This window comes from Globicephala melas, chromosome 7 (genome assembly GCF_963455315.2).
Source record: "Globicephala melas chromosome 7, mGloMel1.2, whole genome shotgun sequence".
Taxonomy (NCBI): Eukaryota; Metazoa; Chordata; class Mammalia; order Artiodactyla; family Delphinidae; genus Globicephala; species Globicephala melas.
This window is the reverse complement of record NC_083320.1, coordinates 63313694-63333542: the sequence shown is the minus strand read 5'-3', so window position 1 is coordinate 63333542 and position 19849 is coordinate 63313694. Positions and strand designations below refer to the sequence as shown.

General features: G+C 38.9%; 1 protein-coding gene across 2 annotated transcripts in view; it reads right to left on the bottom strand.

Moving 5' to 3' along the window:
- Window positions 1-19849, bottom strand: part of STK39 (serine/threonine kinase 39) — a 478001-nt gene that overhangs the window by 441869 nt on the left and 16283 nt on the right. For both annotated transcript variants that reach the window (XM_030852534.3, XM_060302304.2), the window contains one exon: window positions 19266-19520. In XM_030852534.3, coding sequence (XP_030708394.1) covers window positions 19266-19311 — 46 coding nt within the window. In that variant the 5' untranslated portion in view covers window positions 19312-19520. The remainder of the gene's footprint in view (window positions 1-19265; window positions 19521-19849) is intronic.

Here is a 19849-nt window from a genome sequence, read left to right as displayed (position 1 = left end):
CTCCTTCCTTAGAAGAAATAAAAATGGATAACAAAAATCTGGAGTGCAACAGAGGTGGTGGAAGGCATCTCCATTGCTAGAACAAGATGTTTTGTACAGGCAAAATTATCGCCATGTGGCTAACTCAAGATCTAATGTAAAGAGACAGATTTCATGATATTTAAGAAGACTTCTGTGTCAGAATAAGGTCAGCATGTTTTTTTTAAATTAATTAATCAATTTATTTTTGGCTGTTTTGGGTCTTTGTTGCTGCGAGTGCACTTTCTGTAGTTGTGGTGAGCGGGGGCTACGCTTCATTGCGGTGCGCAGGCTTCTCATTGCGGTGGCTTCTCTTGTTGTGTAGAATGGGCTCTAGGCATGCGGGCTTCAGTAGTTGTGGTACATGGGCTCAGTAGTTGTGGCTTGTGGGTTCTAGAGCTCTGGCTCAGTAGTCGTGGCGCATGGGCTTAGTTGCTCTGAGGCATGTGGGATATTCCCAGACCAGGGATCGAACCCACGTCCCCTGCATTGGCAGGTGGATTCTTAACCACTGTGTCACCAGGGAAGCCCTAGTCGGCATGTTTTTAAACTGAGGTTCAAATAATCTTCTCTTTCTAATTCATTTTTTGCAGTTACAATCTTGACAGTGTAGAGCTTTCCTTGCTCACTACTGCCAAAAATGTGAAGGCATAAGGCATCTATCATATTACAATGTGATTCATCAAGAATAACAATTAAGCTGCCTTCCATATATGTGATAGTCAGGCTTTGAGTGCTATGGGGCCAAGTCTTTATTTTTCCACAATCTTGAGTTTTTGACAGGTAATTTTTATTTCAAGAGACAGCCAAGTGCTGAATTTTGAATTCCATTATAGAAAATGCTTAATTGTCAACAAACAGATGATCATTTGCAAATATATAGATAATCACTTTGTTTACATAGCATCCAGAGAAGTCTTTTAAAAACAGAAAACTGCTCCTGTTATATCCCCGTTGAGTAAAGCCTCAAGACCTTGAACTGGGCACAGGGCCCTGATGACCTGGCCCTTCTACTACTCAGTGCCTCCTTCCCTCTGTCCTGGCCACTCTCATCTTCTTTCAGTTCCTCCAGTGGGGCAGTCCTCAGAGCTCTTGCCCACTGCTATTCCTCTTGTCTAACTCTTGACCTGGCTAGTGTCTACTCAAACTCCAGATCTCAGCTAACATATTACTTCTTCAAAGGGGCTTTCCCTGACACCTGCTTCCCCAATCTAAATTAAGGCACTGTATTTGTATGATCTCACTGTAGCTCATACTCCTCCTTGAAATCCCTAACAAGTGGTAACTGTAGAGTATATTGCACGATTCTTTGAGCAATGTCTGTCTCCCTGTATCACTCAGATTTGATCAGAGAAACAGAACCACCCTGAGTAATATCAAAAGCAAGAAGTATTATAGTGATTAGTCCTTACGCAATTGTGGATGCTGGTGAAGTCTATGGAAGGCTGTTGTCTTGCCTCTGGTGGTGGGCCTGAAGTCTCCATAGGTCAGCAGGATTAGCAGTTAGGAAGAAATGCTAGGCATGAAGCGGGGAGAGTAAGGATAAACAATAACCCATGAAGACAACCAGAACCCATGTTCATCTCACACCACCTCTGTCTTAGTGTATTCAGGTTGCTATAGCAACATGCCATAGACTGGGTGGCTTATAAACAATAGAAGTTTATTTCTCACAGTTCTGGACTTTGGGAAGTCCAAGATCAAGATGCCAACAGATTCAGTGTCTGGTGAGAGCCCACTTCCTGTTTCGTTGATTCCCATCTTCTCTCTGTAACCTCACCCGGTGGAAGAATGGGGAAACTCTCTGGGATCTCTTTTATACTCATCATCTCTCAAAGGCTTCCTCTCCAAAAACCATCAAGTTGGAGATTAGATTTCAAAATATGAATTTTGAAGGGACACAACCATTCAGTCTATAGCAACCTCCTACCTTCATGATGTGGTAAACGTGTGGAAGAAGCTGGTACCCTTCTCCATGGAAATATACAAATATCTGGCCCAGGACTCAGAAAAGCAGAGGGAGTCTGGGGCAGGAGTACCAGAAGCTGCCGGCTGGCTGCTGCTCGATGCCAACAAGGTGAGCCAGCAGAGCAGTGACAACGTGTATGAGGGCAGCAGTGCCTGGTGCCTTACACCTACTTCCCCTTCCCCTCCCCTTCCGAATTTCACAGTGATGATGTTTCTTGTGGCCAACATTAAACCAGAACTATACACAAAAGGGGAAGCTAGGCTGATACAGTACAAAACTACCCATTCCCTTACACGCCTATAAGTTCCATGATGGTGGGGAACATACTTTGTGCCCAGCATCTAGTACAGTTTTCAACTCATGATGTCTTGAATAAGTTGTCATTCAAAGGATGCATCTTTTAAATGAACAAATTCTACTTTTGTCCATGAAAAAAATGAATTTGCTCATTTTAAAAAAGCACCCTTTGAATTAAAACTTATCCAGGATTTAATTGTAAACTGGAATTGTAAAATTGACAAACTTTGAATACCATGCGATTTTAGCAATGCATTAAATAATTTTAACCACTATGGGTAGCCTAATAATTGGTGGAAATTTGCAACTGCCTCCAATTATTTTGGGATATTAATATAGTAAAGTAAAATTACTTAATTTTAAAATGTCACTACTGGCAAAAGGTGGCTATTCCTTTTCTTAATGATGACATGTTTACTACTAAGAAATCAGAAAAAAAAATGTTTTGACAATTCCACAGAACGTCCTCAAAGGTGTAATTAAGGGCAAAGAATGAGATTACCTTTAGTCAACTGTTAAACACTCTGGAACTAGCCTAAATGTCAACAATTGTGTTGAAAATTAGGAACCTTTGGTGAGAAAGGGAATCAGAGAAACAAGATACTGTCCACAGAATTCCTGGTACCTTCCAAGGAGCTGTGGTGTGAAAGGCTGACTGCCTCTCTCTATTTGACTAATCTCCAAGGATCTGGAGGCCCCATCCAGAGCTGGCTTTTGGCACATTTATCTTTGGCCCTGAAAAGTCAGTGTTTACCAACTCTTGAGTAACAATCATTGCTTAATTGTGCTTTGGTTTGTAGGATGCGTTGAAGCATGTGAATGTACAATTTCCCATAGATGAAAATGGAAAAAAATACTTGCTAGGCGGTGTGTTTGTTTCAGTAATATTTAATTGCTAAGTTTAGAAAACTACCCTGATTTGTCATGATGTGCAGTGTACTAAGTGAGGAGAAAGGGGGTTCACTGGGATTTATCCAGTCTCAGGGACTTCAAAGAAATACTTTGGCATATCAGTCTAAGTAGGGGAAGATATTGGAAAAAGCAGCCTAGTAACGAACATTGAGTTGTTATATCAACATCTGGCAAGTTTTAAACAGAGAAAGACCCTGGAACATCATCAGCTTTCAAACTACTATTTATTTAATCATGTATTCATTCCACAAATAATTTTTAAAGTGTCTACTATGTACTAATTGCAAGTTAGGCCCCAGGATTACAGCAGTGAGTTAAACAGATAAAATCCCCTGACCTTATGGAACTTAAAGCCTAGTGGGTGACTCGGTCAATAATCGACTTCATAGATAACTATGTAATTATAATACAGGGTAGAGTGAGAGGGCTAACAAAGGGCTCTAATTTAGGCTGGAGTTCAGAGAAGTTCCCCATGAAGAAATGATAGTTTACTTCTCAGGTACTTAATAAACCAAAGTGGCAAAATTAAATGGAAGTGTTTAAATGAACAGAGTTAGGCACCACTTTTAATTACATACATACATATACATACATGCATAAAATAGACGCCAACTTTCTAAATAAATTATAAGTAAATTGAGCGCAAAATTTGTTAATAATGATAAAGTAGTACATATTCCAGAAATAAAGTCATGATCAGTAGCAAAAAAATATAGGTACTGTTAATGTTATCACATTAATACATGTTTTAATGGTGATTTCAATGGCTATAGAAAAGGAATTCTATGGAAAAAAAATGCTTAGTAAATTAGTAAAATAAGGAAATTCCTTAACCTAACGAGAGAAGGATATTTTTAAAGATCCTTCAGCAAATATATTTAATGATAAAACTTTAAAAATATTTCTGTTAAAGTCTGGAGACCACAACTATTGCACATTGTTCTATAAGTCCTAGTCAATAGAATAAGAAAAGAATAAGCAGTGTAAGAATTAGAGAATGTGTCAGAGAGATTGCACATCAGTCAATCTGTTGTGGTTTGGAAATTTTAAAAGTTAACCACGTTGTCCACTTCTGAGAGGAAGAGAAAAATTTGTCACTATTTGCAAATGATATGATAATCTTATCAACATCAAGGAACAGAAAAACTATGAATAAGATAATTCAGCAGAATTTTCCAGTAAGATAAAAAGTCAGCATAACTACTCAAAAGTATTTCTTTTACCAATTTTTTTATACCAAGTCATTCTCAAGAGCAGCAAATATTATAAAATGTCAAGAAATTAATTTTTTCAATGTTAGATTTTTATAGAGAAATTCTGAAAATTTTGTGAAGGGCATAATAAGAAAATCTGAATAAATAAAGAATATTTTCAAGGATGAAAGGGCACATTTTAATAAAAATATCTCCTCAAGTTAAGCTACATATTTAATAAGTTCCAATAAAATTACAAAATGATTTCTTCAGCAAATTTGATAACCTGAATCCAAAATTCATGTAAATCAAAGTACATGAATAGCTAAGGCAATTTTTGAATAGGAAATATAGTGGTCACACATGTCTTTAAAAAAGGCAAAAGGAGCAACCCAAAGGAAAAAAATTGACTACGTCAAAAGGTCTATATAGTTAAAAACACTGAGCAAAGTTAAAAGAGAAGCAATTGACTGGGAAAAGTCTTTTCAGTAATAACAATTAGAAAAGGACTAATATTTGTATTATATATAGAACTCTTACAAATTTATAGAAAAAAAGACAATGCAATAGAAAAAGACAAAGGATATAAATAGGCAATTCACAAATGAAGCAATCTACATGTCTAATACGTTCATGAAATCATACTCCTCCTCAGTAATGTTAGGAGAACATAAATTAAAACAACACTGAGATACTACTTTAAACCATCAAAGTAGCAAAATTTCAGTCTGAAAATATCATTACTGATCAGGATTTGGAGAAAAATATACTTTGCTGTTGGGAATATAAAGTGGTATTATATGGCAGCATCTAATAAAATTGAAAATACACATAACCTCTAATTCACTAATTCTATGTCTCAGTATACACTCTCGAAAAACACATGTATGTACACAAAGGGGAAACATCAAGGATGTTCACGGAAGCACTGTTAATATTAGTAAATAAGTGGAAAAACCTTAATGCTCATCAATAAGGGAATGGATGAATGAAATGTATTATATCCATGCAATCCACTATTCAACGACAGCTAAAAGATCTCTAAATCTATAAATATAGATATAGATATCAAAAGTGATGCTGAAAAAGAAAAGCAAGATGGAGGTTGATACATATAGTATGATGCTATTTGTGTGTATTAACCATATACATATACAAAAGAAAATAATCTTACATGTATTTTTTTTTTTTTTTTTTTTTGCGGTACGCGGGCCTCTCACTGTTGTGGCCTCTCCCGTTGCGGAGCACAGGCTCCGGAGGCACAGCCTCAGCGGCCATGGCTCAAGAACCCAGCCGTTCCGCGGCATGTGGGATCTTCCCAGACCAGGGCACGAACCCGTGTCACCTGCATCGGCAGGCAGACTCTCAACCACGGCGCCACCAGGGAAGCCCTTACATGTATTTTTATACTTATCTTTTACATACACATAGCATTTAAAAGCATAGGCATATTATATGTGTATATTTCTATATGTAGAGATATGTAAAACTATATGTAAACCTATTTGAAGACAGACTGGAAGACAATAGACAGCACTACAAACACACCAGAAGAGGGGGGTGTGGGGAATGGGAGGGAATATGACGGGGATATAGTTTAAGGGAGGCTGACCTAGATCTGTAGTGTATTATTCCTTAACTAACCAATAAACAAAAAACTGAGAGTCAATGAGACAAAATATTGACAATGTTTAATTCAGAATGACTGAATAAGATATCTGGTATGTTACTCTTTGTAATTTTTTCTCCTTTGACTCTCTCAAAATTAAGCACAATTTTAAAGATGTACTTATAAATTCCTTCTTACATAATGCAAACATGCAGATCAAATGCCCAAAGTGTCTTTGGAATTTTCTTTTCTAAAGGTCTCTGAGGAAATGAATCGGGTCACCTTGCTGGTTAGGTATGGAAAGGAAAATAGAAGAGAAAGTCCAAAAGCCAAGTTCATTGCGAGAATTCCCTGAATTCTTTTAGAAGGACCTGATTCCCATGGTGGGGGTAGGAGGGGGCGCTAGAAGGGAAAGAGAGAGGTGGGAGAAAGGTTATCCCCAGAGACTTCTCCCTACACCCTGGCAAACAACTCCATCTGGCAGAGCACAGGCATAACAAATAACAAATGAAGCAGGACACATAAGTCCCTTGAGGCTTAGGTAAGACATCATTGTTAAGGAACATTTACACACTTCCCGAGTAAGATGCCAATAAGGTGAAAAGCTCTAGGAAGCCATAACATATGTGTCCCATAATGGACACATCTCTTAGGAACTCATCCAAAGAGAAAATATAATACATCAGGAAAGAAGAAGGAAAGAATGGAGTCCATCGCTCTAGAAAGTCTTCTTGAGCTCCATCAGTGCACAATAACTTCAAACTCTGAACAACAGTAGTAGACTATTCAACCAAGTATCCATCACATGTCATTATATTAATAGGATTGTAGAGCCTCTCAGAGGGCAAGAGAGGTTTGGGTCACTTCTATTTTTCTGAGGCTCCAGCATATTAAAAAAATGATGAAATACAAGATAGACTTAGAATAATTGTACATAAACATATAATAAGTTTATAATTAACAATAGTGCTTTTAACACAAATTATCATAAATCCAACTATGCTATTCATCACAACTACAAATCATGAAAAAATATCAATTCATACTGCACTGTGGAAGTCTGTTCCAATGAAGGGACAAAAATGTAAAGTTCTACAACAAATGTCTTTGTCTCTTAACCCCGTTAGTATCTCTGTATGTAATACCTCAATAGAACATAAGGCTAAAAATCTACAATTGAGCCCCTTTGTGAATAAGGGATCAGGCTGTGAACTTGTAAGTCAAGGGGAACAACAGCAGGACTTTGGCAAGACCAGTGGAGAAATGGCACATACTACAAGTCAACTGGATGGAAAGTTTGAGTTCAGAAAGGATGACATAAATCAGGGAGAGGCAGGAAGATGCCGTAAGTCTAGGCAGGGAAGATGCTTAGAGCAGAGACTTGTGCCTGGTCTAACTGCCACTGCATAGAGCCTGGTTGTTTGTGGAATGATGGTAGGGTGCAAAATGGATGGGCAGGCTGAACTTTAAACCACCTTCTCTATGCAACTCATGGTCTGATCACCATGTTTTATTCTTATATTCACTTCTCTAAAGGCTTTATTTCTCAGTCTTAACAATAGTCATGTTCGTATTTACTTGGAGAAATTGTTGAAAATGTGCCACTTTGGGGAAATGTGCTCAAAGACAGTGGTGGCTTCCCTCATGACTCTTCCACCCCTGAAAACGCACACCTCCATCCAACTACTCTTCCGACTTCAAGTCTGGGTAAGGCAGTGGCAAGGATGGGGTACTTAGATATCAGAGGAGGGCCTAGAAAGAAGGACGAGTGAAGGAATTGGGAGTTCTGGACAAGCAGAAACAAAATCCCAAGCCCAAGTCTGTGAACTATACAATGAAGATCTAGGCAGAGGACACCAGCAGCTGAGGGTGGAGTTTGAAACTCAGCAAGGTTTCCCTTTATCCCTCCAGCTCAAGTCAGAGGTGGTCCTGAATGCGATGGGCCTAAAGTACAGGTGGAGGAAACATGTAATTCCCATAATGGACACATCTCTTAGGAACTCATCCAAACAGAAAATATAATACATCATCAGGCCTATCAAAGGTGCTCCAGTAAGAAAAAAAAAAGTGTTATTAAAAGTACAATGGAAACTCTAAAAAGTCAGAGCCTACAGGGACTGTGTATGAGTGGACCGTTAGACAATCTGGCCAAAGGGCCTTCACAGCCATTTGTCATTTGATAATATTTTCTTCATCTGGAAACTCAGAATGGTACACTATTATTAAGAGAGAATGGAAGAGAAAGGCCTAGGTCACTCCATTCCCAAGAGATAATTTATATAAGTTATAACAAAGAGAAAGAGAATGATAGCATAAGATGTTCTTCAGTCTTGGTCTTTTGCGAGGTCAAGAGAAATTGTTGCATGCTTGCTACTTCGTTATTAGAAAGTAGAGAACATTCTGCTTCCAGTGCCCCCAAATGAGAAAGGAAAGTCATACCTGAATGCCATCAGTGTGTCGGGAGGCCAGTAACATCAAAGAAGAAAAGAGGGACCAAGTTATGTCACCAACATTTCAAATTGGTGAACCTTTTTTTTTATCAGTCTCTCCTAACGTGGGGAGATGGGACAGGAGGAAAAGTGGGAGAGAGAGACTAGGAGGAAGAGCCTCTAGGGACTCAGGAGAGAGAAATTTCACCTGTAAAAGGGGAAACAATGCGAATTCTATCTGATTATAATTTAATATAATGTTAAAAAGAGTAAGCAACTTTGATCAAAACAAAACATAAAAGCAAACTATTTTAATTAATTTGGACCCTCATTAAGAAGAAGTTCTCCCTTGACCTTTGGCTAAAAAGTCCTCTAAAAAACAGGCAACCTAAAAAGGAAGGTTATGTTTTCAGGGAAAGTTGCTGTAAAGTCTTTGAAGAGTCAGTTCCTAGTGAGATTTTAACAGAAAAATCCCCTGAAAGTCTAAAGTTTCTCCCTCTGTGTCATTCTGAGTTGCTTTCTTCTGCCCCCAACCCCATTCATGTTAATCAACATGAGAGGATTTGGGGCTATTTCTGTCCATTAATTTATTCATTTTCATAATTTAAAACACCCTCATAAACAAAAAATTAAAGCAAGTATAGTAAAAGGTTAAAAAAATTTTTTCTAAAATGATGGCTTCTTTTAATAGGAAAAATTCCTCAAAGAGCTTTGTGTAAAAAAATTCATAAATTCACTTGACCTCTTATCAAGTCACACTTTTTTTTCTATGAAGCCATTGAGATCATACGTTATTTTGAAATCACTAAATTACAAAAATTCTGTAGAAACTCTTCTTCTCCATTCTCCCTCCAAAGTGAGTGTGGACAGAAAGGCAGAGGATGTGATAAAATATAAATATATTGCTGGAATTTAAATTCATAGAGTGCTCCAGGTGGAAGAAACTGCACAAAGTAATTAGATCAGTGGGTTTCAAATTTAGATGCACAATAGAATCACCTATTTAATATTATTCCAGCCTTTTATTTCAACTCAGATTTCTTAAAATACATCTTTAGTTATTTCTTCTATATCAAGTCTTCTCATCTTCTCCTCCCATCCTATCACATTGCCAAATCCAGCCATAGGAATACCTATACTTCTTAGGATTGATTTTCATTCTCTATCCTGTTTGGGATCAACATCTCTCATCTCTTTTTTTTTTGCGGTATGCGGGCTTCTCACTGTTGTGGCCTCTCCCGTTGCGGAGCACAGGCTCCGGACGCGCAGGCTCAGCGGCCATGGCTCACGGGTGCAGCCGCTCCGCGGCATATGGGATCTTCCCGGACCGGGGCAAGAACCCGTGTCCCCTGCATTGGCAGGCGGACTCTCAACCACCGCGCCACCAGGGAAGTCCTCTTTATCTTTTTGTATGAACTCCTACTGGGCTTTTCAAGATTCTCTTCTATTTCATGGTTTCAAGTGCTATAATACTTATTGCTTCTAATGCACAATGTAATTAATAACAACCTGCATTCATTTTATTATGTTTGTTTTCTTTTTAAAGGTTAATATGTTTATCATAAAATAATTTAAATATTAAAACTTAGTAAATATAAAAAGACACAATAGATAATACACAGAAGAAGCCACATATAAGAAAATGTTCATAGGCCGGATACTATAAAACTCTTAGAGGAAAACATAGGCAGAACACTCTCTGACATAAATCATATCAGTATCCTTTATGATCCACCTCCTAGAGTAATGAAAATAAATAAACAAATAGGACCTAATTAAACTTAAAAGCTTTTGTACAGCAAACAATAAACAAAACAAAAAGACAACCCAGAGAATGGGAGAAAATATTTGCAAACGAAGCAACTGACAAGGGATTAATTTCCAAAATATACAAAGAGCTCATGTAGCTCAATATCAAAAAAAACAAACAACCCAATCAACAAATGGGAGGAAGATCTAAACAGACATTTCTCCAAAGAAGACATACAGACGGCCAAAAAGATGCTCAACATCACTAATTAGAGAAATGCAAATCAAAACTACAATGAGGTATCACCTCACACGGGTCCGAACGGCCATCATCAAAAAATCTACAAACAATAAATGCTGGAGAGAATATGGAGAAAAGGAAACCCTCCTACACTGTTGGTGGGAATGTAAACTGGTACAATTAATATGGAGAACAGTATGGAGGTTCCTTAAAAACTAAAAATAAAACTATCATATGATCCAGAAATCCCACTCCTGGGCAAATATCTGGAGAAAATCATAATTGGAAAAGATACATGCACCCCAATGTTCATTGCAGCACTATTTATAATAGCTAAGACATGGAAGCAACCTAAATGTCTATCAACAGAAGAATGGATAAAGAAGATGTGGTACATATATACAGTGGAATATTACTCAGTCATAAAAAAGAACAAAATAATGCCATTTGCAGCAACATGGATGGACCTAGAGATTATCATATTAAGTGAAGTCAGAGAAAGTCAAATATCATATATCACTTATACGTGGAATCTAAAAAATATGATACAAATGAACTCATTTACAAAACAGAAACAGACTCACAGATCTTGAAATCAAACTCATCGTTACCAAAGGGGAAACATGGGGGGAAGTGATATATTAGGAGATTGGGATTAACATATATACACTACTATATATAAAATAGATAACTAATAAGGACCTATATATAGCACAGGGAACTCTACTCAGTATTCTGTAACAACCTATATGGGAAACGAATGTGAAAAAGAATGGAGATATATACACACACACACACACACACACACACATATATATATATAAAACTGATTCACTTTGCTTCACACTTGAAACTAACACAATATTGTAAATCAACTATACTCCAATAAAAATCTAAAAAAAAAGAAGATATTCAAAGACATATAAAATTACTTAAATATTATTTTCTTATGTATTAAAGTAGCAAAGACTCTTAAATGCACAATGTCTAACAAAATAAAATAACCATTGTCAGGACTTTTGTGTAGGACTATAGATTATTACTGTGCTTTGAGATACAATTTGACAATATATATCATTTTCAAAACCTAGCATTCATTATCCAAAAAAAAAAGTCAGCCATCCTATTTTGCATCTTTTTCTTTCCTTTATGAATTTCTGCTCCCTCGTCATAATAGCAATGACTTTGACCATCCTATTAGGACTTTAATAAATGTTTCATGATTTTTTTTCTAGTTTCTGTATTACATCACCCTTGGAGTAATACATATCTTCAGAGTCTTCATCAAGGAAGAGTCCCTATTTTCATAGGCTACAAAGTGAGGGTCATAATAGTACCTACTTCACAGTATTATGTAAATTAAATGAATTTTACGTGGAAGATTGGGGTTAACTAGCTGGTTGGAAGATTTCTATCAGCTCAGTCTGTAATTGAAGCCCAAGTTCTTGATTGTCTGTGAGGCTGGTATGATGTAGTCAGTAGTTTGTTTGCAAATTTTCTCACATTGCAGGGAAAAGTAATCATGGACAAGTTACGTTCTGAGTACGCTCTGTTACTGGGAGCAGGGCAGAGACCTAGAGAAGAGAAAATGGAGGAAGGCCAGAGCATAAAGACTATGGCTTTAAAGGGAGACATTTCCCTGTTTCTGCTAGGGAATACCAGCACCAAAAGGCAGGTAGCAACCAACCGAGACTGGGGAATTACTCTTGCATTTGGGGGCTGGTGTTGTGAAGATCATCTAGGCAAGAAGGAACTGCTGAGCTGTGACCTTAGCTGGCTCCCACAAACTATCTCAATGTTTGGTCGTATTTGCCCTACTTCATGGACTCTTCCTAGCATTCCAGGTCAGGGCAGATTTGTTCCATCACAAAGAGCCTATAAAGATATACTGGGACTTCCCCGGTGGCACCGTGGTTAAGAATCTGCCTGCCAATTCAGGAGACACGGGTTTGAGTCCTGGTCTGAGAAGATCCCACATGCCGCGGAGCAAGTAAGCCCGTGCGCCACAACTACTGAAGCCCGCATGCCCTAGAGCCCACACTCCGCAACTACTGGGCCCGCGTGCTGCAACTGCTGAAGCCTGAGCACCTAGAGCCTGTGCTCCACAACAAGAGAAGCCACCTCAGTGAGAAGCCCGTGCACCACAATGAAGAGTAGCCCCCGCTCACTGCAACTAGAGAAAGCCTGCATGCAGCAATGAAGACCCAACGCAGCCAAAAAATATATATATATACTGTTCCTAGACTTGTGGTTGCCAAGTGGGAGAGGAGGTATGGGAGGGATGGATTGTGAGTTTGGCATTAGCAGATGCAAACTATTATATATAGGATGGATAAACAACAAGATCCTACTGTATAACACAGGAAACTATATTCAATATCCTGTGATAAACTATAATGGAAAAGAATGTATATATATATATATGTATAAATGAATCACTTTGTTGTACAGTAGAAATTAACACAACATTGTAAATCAACTATACTTCAATAAAATAAAATTTCCAAAAAGATATACTATTGCTTTTCATCCATCTCAACTTAGCATCTTTTAACTTAGTTCAGTTGACACAGAGTTGGAATTTTTCAAAAGAAACCAGATGGCAACAAGAAGGGAAAAAAAAGCTAACAAAATAAAAACACACAGAATGGGCTCGTTTACAGAGTTTCCTTTAAGATTTTCCCTCCCTCTCTATCTCCCTTTCTCTTTCCCTTCCCTTATTATTTCCTTTTTCTTTTTTTCATTTAATAAACTTTTTGAGCACTATTGTGCTGGTCAGTGGGAAGACGAGGATAAAGAAGAGGCTTGACTTTCTTCCCCTAATTTAGTTACAGCTGAGGCAAGCAGTGGCTTCACTGCTGCAGGTTGTAGCACACGAACCCTAGAGCCATTTTCTAGCTTCAATCCTGAGCATGCCAAGTCTCATTTCAGCTCATTTTAGTCTAAGCCTTTCTTTGAACTTCTCGGTACCCATTCCACCTAACATTTTTCTGTGACATTTGTGCTGCAGCTCAGCAATGTACTTGCATTACTCTTAACTGCCACCAGGTGGTGTCTAACACTGGAGCCCATAGTTTAAATATTTTGTTAATTTAAAAAGAATTTACAGGGACTTCCCTGGTGGTGCAGTGGTTAAGAACCCACCTGCCAATGCAGGGAACACGGGTTCGAGCCCTGGTCCGGGAAGATTCCCACATGCCACGGAGCAACTAAGCCCGTGCACCACAACTACTGAGCCTGTGCTCTAGAGCCTGTGAGCCACAACTACTTAGCCTGCGTGCCACAACTATTGAAGCCCGCGCACCTAGAGCCTGTGTTCCGCAACAAGAGAAGCCACCACAATGAGAAGACCGCGCACCTCTGCTCACTACAACTAGAGAAAAGCCTGTGCGCAGCAATGAAGACCCGAGGCAGCAAAAAATTAATTAATTAATTTTAAAAAATGAATTTATGGTGAAGTCAATTCTGTTTTCACTATAAAAATGTACCTTTAAAATAAAATGTAAAGTGCTTAACCATTTACTAACCACTTGATTTCGCATAATCACAAGGATAGTCATTTGTATCCTGCCTTTTCATTTGCAAAGTGTGTTCACATTAATTATTCCTTTTGATGTTTCCAATAGTTCTTCGAAGTCAGTTTGGCAGGTGTTTTTAGTTGCTAAACTTTACAGATGGCCACGCTTTATATAACCAAGGTCACACAGGTACTAAGGCCTAGTCCTCTTATTTAATTTTCAAGCAACCTGTTTAATGCTGTGCTGTAAGGACATGAACAGAGAACAACATTAGGTACAGGTCCTGTAAATCATTGAACTAAAGTCCCAGTGTTATAAATCTCTACTCAATTATCATACTCCTTATTGCTTTTAGGAAACTGTTGAAGTTATATTCTGGGTTTAGCACTGAGCCACACAGCACTCACCTGTCTACTTTGCAGTTTTAGATGAAGTGTCAATTGCCATTGTAACCTTCAGTTTCTCTCTCAGTTCAATACAGTGGACCAGTGAACAACATGGATTTGAACTGCGTGGGGCCACTTTCCCCGAGAGAAAAAAACCCTCGGATTTTTTCCAACAGTAAATACTGCAGTACTACACCATCTGAGGTCGGTTAAATCCAAGGATATGGAATCGCAGATACGGAGGAACCGCGTATAAGGAAGGCTGACTAAATTATCCAGGGATTTTCCACTGCAGGGAGAATTGATATACCTAACCCTTTCATTATTCAAGGGTCCATTGTACTTTCTTTTTGTCTCATTTTGTGCAACGAGAAACTGCCTCCCTCCTTACTTGACTTCCTTGAACAGTAAGGATCCCTAAACATGACACACATCTAAAATATGTTAACACATAATCATTTCTTCCTCAGTTAAAAAAAAATTCCCTAGTAACCAAGTTGCTACGTTCCTTAGGAAGCTCACCTATCACCACTGAATGCTCAGATCTATCTTTTCTTCTTGAAGGATCCAAGCTAATTCTTTTTTCCTTATGGGCAACTTAAGGATGATTTTAAAATAATTTTAAAAAGCAGTTAAAATATATTTCTTTATGACCATCCACTGTGGCCTAACTCATGGCAAGCCAGCGAGATTATACATGAATTTAGAAAAAAAATCATAGTCATAGCAAGTTACATTTATTGATCACTCACTGGTTAACAGACGCTCTGCTAACCATTTAAAATTTCTTACAGCTCATTTCATCTTCATAAGAACGTTACACAGTAGATACGTTTATTACCTGCATTTTCCAGGTAAAGAAACTGAGGCTTCGAGAAGTTAAGGAGTCTAAAACCAGATTAAGCAATGGAGCTGGGATTTAAAGCTGGATCTTCCAGAACATGAATCTGTGTCCACCTGATTTTATGTGTGCTCCTCTCCAGGCCTCCTAGAACTGAGGATAAGCCAATTTGATTCTTTATTCTTCTAACTAATTAATAAGCATCCCTGTTGCACTTCTTCTGTTTTTTTTCAACTATCATCACTCCACCTCTGAATGCCCCTTTTAGCATAGTGTAAGACAACTCAGGGGAAGTGGTGTCTGGTGGATTCATGCTAATGACTTGCTCTATAATATCGGACTTTTAGGGAGTTTTGATGTCAGGGATTTACCCCTTGTATTCCCATCATCTTAGGACATGGGTGAGAAAGATATCTCAGGGAAGAAAGAAACTCTATGCTTATTAGCCTTTACTCCCCATTTCCCCTTCAGTAACTTAAAAAGGAAAAGGGGAGCTATCAGCATACAGTATAGCTCACAGTCTCATGAAGAGCTGAGAAACCAGGTCTCAGGAAGGGCAGGAAATATAGGAGCCCTGGGGTGCTGAGCATCAAAAAAACAGGTGGACTTTTTTCACTGTGATGCCAGCTGATGCTCAGCACTCACATCTTCTTCAGTGTGTCTCTGCTCAGGTGTCAGATTCCAAAGAAGGAAACTCAAGAGGTCTACATTGGCTTCTGTGAATGTCCCCTCTGACTGTGACCACCAGGGGAACTCTGGTCAGGAATGCCAGTCAGAACAAACAAACAAGCAAACAACAACAACAACAAAAACCCAGATGTCCAATACATTGGTCTGGGGGAAGCAGTTTCAGCAAAGACACCATATTGCATCAGGGAGTGAATGGGAGGTGAGAAAGTACAGACAGTACATGAAGCCTTACCCTTTCAACAAATCTGTGCAAAGGGAAAAGAAGTGAACTGGCAGTGGGTGGGTTAGGGGTAGAAAAGCCTTTTCATGTGTTGGTTTGCCTTTAAGATATGGTGCCCTTGAACATATTTGTAACCTGAGAGACATAGGAGACAAAAATAAAGGTAGTTGATGGAGCGAGTTACAGAAGAAGGTAGGTGGGACTGGTGTTAGGAGCATGGGAGGAGAGCTTAACTTTGAAAAGTAGGAGGTACACTTTTCTAAATAGAGGGAGGTTTGCAGGGTGAGGGAAAGGAAAGATTTTCAAACCGTTGGCCTCTATTTCTCAGTGAAATATGAGACAAAATGACCTTCAGATTGAGGGATCTAGAGAGTGAGGACTTGAGGTGGGTGGTGAATGCCTCTGACACCTGCTACAAGGTCTGTTCCTTAAGGGCAGCAGAGCAGGGGAGAGGTCCAGCCAAGCTTGAAACCGAAGATTACTTATTTTTTCCATTTTCCTCCCATTGCCTGCTTTTTTTCTGACATTTTAATGCCTGTTGGTCTCTCTCTCAAAGCGTGAACAAAGAAAGAAAATAGAAATTGGAAACCAAATGTTATAGCATACTGGATGGCCATACCTTGAAATTTCTGCTCAAGCTTTGGTGGGGGTGGAGGATGTACTGGGGACACAAATGGGTTGTTACATCACCATTGGACTCTGTTGTCCATTCTTCTCCATGATGATCCCTAGATCTTGGATGTTGGTTTGTATTACCACTCTCTAGGACTTGGAGCCTCTGGTTCAGAGAATGAGACAAGAGTGTAGCACATCCTCTCAGGGGTAACTTTATCACACAAGGATGTACCAGGTACTGTCAAGGAGGTACCAAGGAAGGCAGATTATATCACCTCAAGGCAGAGTTGTCCAACAGCCAAACAAAAATGGCATAAAGACTATAGTAGCATAGTTAACTTCCACTACTGCAAAGGGCATCCTTGGCAAGATGAAAGATTTGTTGATTTAAGCCAGGTGATCCTGAGTGAGATGTCCAACAAGATTGGAGAACAGAATGGAGTCTCCTTAAAAAAGCTGAAAATAGGGCTTCCCTGGTGGCGCAGTGGTTGAGAGTCTGCCTGCCGATGCAGGGGACACGGGTTCGTGCCCCGGTCCGGGAAGATCCCACATGCCGCGGAGCGGCTTGGCCCATGAGCCATGGCCGCTGAGCCTGCGCGTCCGGAGTCTGTGCTCCGCAACGGGAGAGGCCACAACAGTGAGAGGCCCGCGTACCACAAAAAACAAAACAAACAAACAAACAAAACAAAACAAAACAAAGCTGAAAATAGAGTTACCATATGATCCAGCAATCCCATTCCTAGGCATATATCCAGAAAAAATGAAAACTCTAATTTGAAAATATACATGCACCCCAATGTTCATTGCAGCACTATACAACAGCCAAGACATGGAAGCAACCTAAGTGTCCATGGACAGATGAATGGATAAAGAAGATGTGGTACATATGTACAATGGAATATTACTCAGCCATAAAAAAGAATGAAATATTGCCATTTGCAGCAACATGGATGGACCTAGAAATTATCATACTAAGTGAAGTAAGTCAGACAAACATCATATGATACCACTTATATGTGGACTCTAAAAAAATGATACAAATGAACTTATTTACCAAACAGAAACAGACTTATAGACATAGAAAACAAATTTATGGTTACCAAATGGGAAGGGGGAGAGGAATAAATTAGGAGTTTGGGATTAACAGGTACATACTACTATATATAAAATAGATAAAGAAAAAGGACCTACTATATAGCACAGGGAACTATACTCAATATTTTGTACTAACCTATAAGGGAAAAGAAAGAATATATATATATATATATATACACACATATATATATATATCTGAATCACTTCACTGTATACCAGAAAATTAACACGACATTGTAAATCAACTATACGTCAATAAAAAAGTAATAATAATAATAAAAGATCTGCTTCCTTTGAGTTCTTTAAAACTGAGTCTCAGAGACTCTTGGCTTCAGAATGGCTAGAACCAAAATATCACAGAACATCTAGATAGCACAGCCAATAATTTCAGATTGCACTCTGATGAGAGAAGCCACTAGATCATGTGGGAATTAGACAGACATGAGTCAAAACCCTTATCCCACCACTTCTAAATTGTGTGTCATTGGGCAAATTATTTATTCTCTCAGATCCTATTTCTTCATAAATAAAAGAGTAATTTGAAAGTAACATTAAACATGTAGATGAAAGCATTAAATAGTGATCCTAGTACATGTTAGGTGTGCAACGAGTGTTGGAAAAAATGGATTATGACACCTAGTTTGATTAAAAGTTGCAGGTGGGGGTCACTCTTAGAATCAGCTAAAAGATACTTGTGAAATTCCTCAGTGGAGACAATGTAATACAAATTAAAAGTATAAAGGAGTTAGCCTCTTTATCAGAAAAAAACAGCAACAACAGTGACAAAAATAACAAACAACAAACAAATAACCAAAAAACCTTCAGGCTCCTAGCAATTCATAAAAACAGGTCTGTTCCCCTAAAGACTAAGAATGAGATTCAAATTGACAAGGACATTATTTTTTGATAAATCAATAAAAGTCAATACAGAAAATATGCAAATACTCTCATCAAACACAACTTTGATTACGTCAAAACGCTGTTAAACAAACTCACCAAACTTCTGCATGCCATTCCTGTCCCTTCTTCTCTCCTTTCACTAATGACTCCCCGTGGAACTCAGCTCCAGTGAAATTGGACTCCTTTGCCTGCACTTGTTTTCCCAGTTCTGCATACTTGTTCATGTCATTCCATCTCTGGAGAATTCCTTCTCCCATCCCTATACACAACCATATTAATTTCCTCATCCTTCAAGTCTTGATCAAACCTCACCTCCTGTATAAATCCTTCCTTGCCCATAACTCCTCAGAGACCACTCTCTACTCTAAAACCCCATGGGACTTCTGCAGAACTCATTTGGCCAGCTAGAGTGGGCATTGGTCATTCTGGTAGGCTGTCCAGCCTCTGAACCCTTTTCTTGTTTTGGAGAAAGCAGAGCCTGCCTCCCACTCTAGAAGGTCAAGATGTTTGTATACTTTCCGAACCTCTCTTTCAGTTAAGACAAGGACATGTGACAGAGGCTGAGCCAATCAGATTCACTCACCACACTTCAAAGGCGAAAGCCAGCGGCGTGAAGAAGCAGTCACCATGTGGTCCTCAAGCAGTACAGGGTGATACCTGGGAGACAGCTGTGTTCTCTTCCCAGGTCAGTGGTGGCAGCTGCACACACTGACTTGTCTGTGCCCTGTGGTGGCAGTGGCAGGGTCTTCACCAAACTAGCTTCATGGCATGATTTGGGGCATTGTTCACGGCTGATGCTCTCCAAGCCTGATTCACCAGCTTTGCGAGAGGTCTGGGCCTAAGAATAGGAGACTTCAGCATAGCATAAAACAGGAAATGGCGTTAAGACCTTAAAATGGTGTTCAAGGTCTTAACCTTGAACCTATCTCAACCTGTGAGATAGTCTCACATAATGAAGAATTGTCTGGCATCTCCTGCTACTTTCAAAGTTCCCCTGGACACTCATGTAGGTAAAGATAAATCCTGTTATCTGAACCTAGAACCTGACTCTGAGTTATATATAAAAACAACATATTTTTGACTTTTTGAGGGATGATTGCATTTGGTTTGGAACTTCCCCAAGAGGTGTTCACTATTTCAGGACATCACATCAGGATGGCAACATTG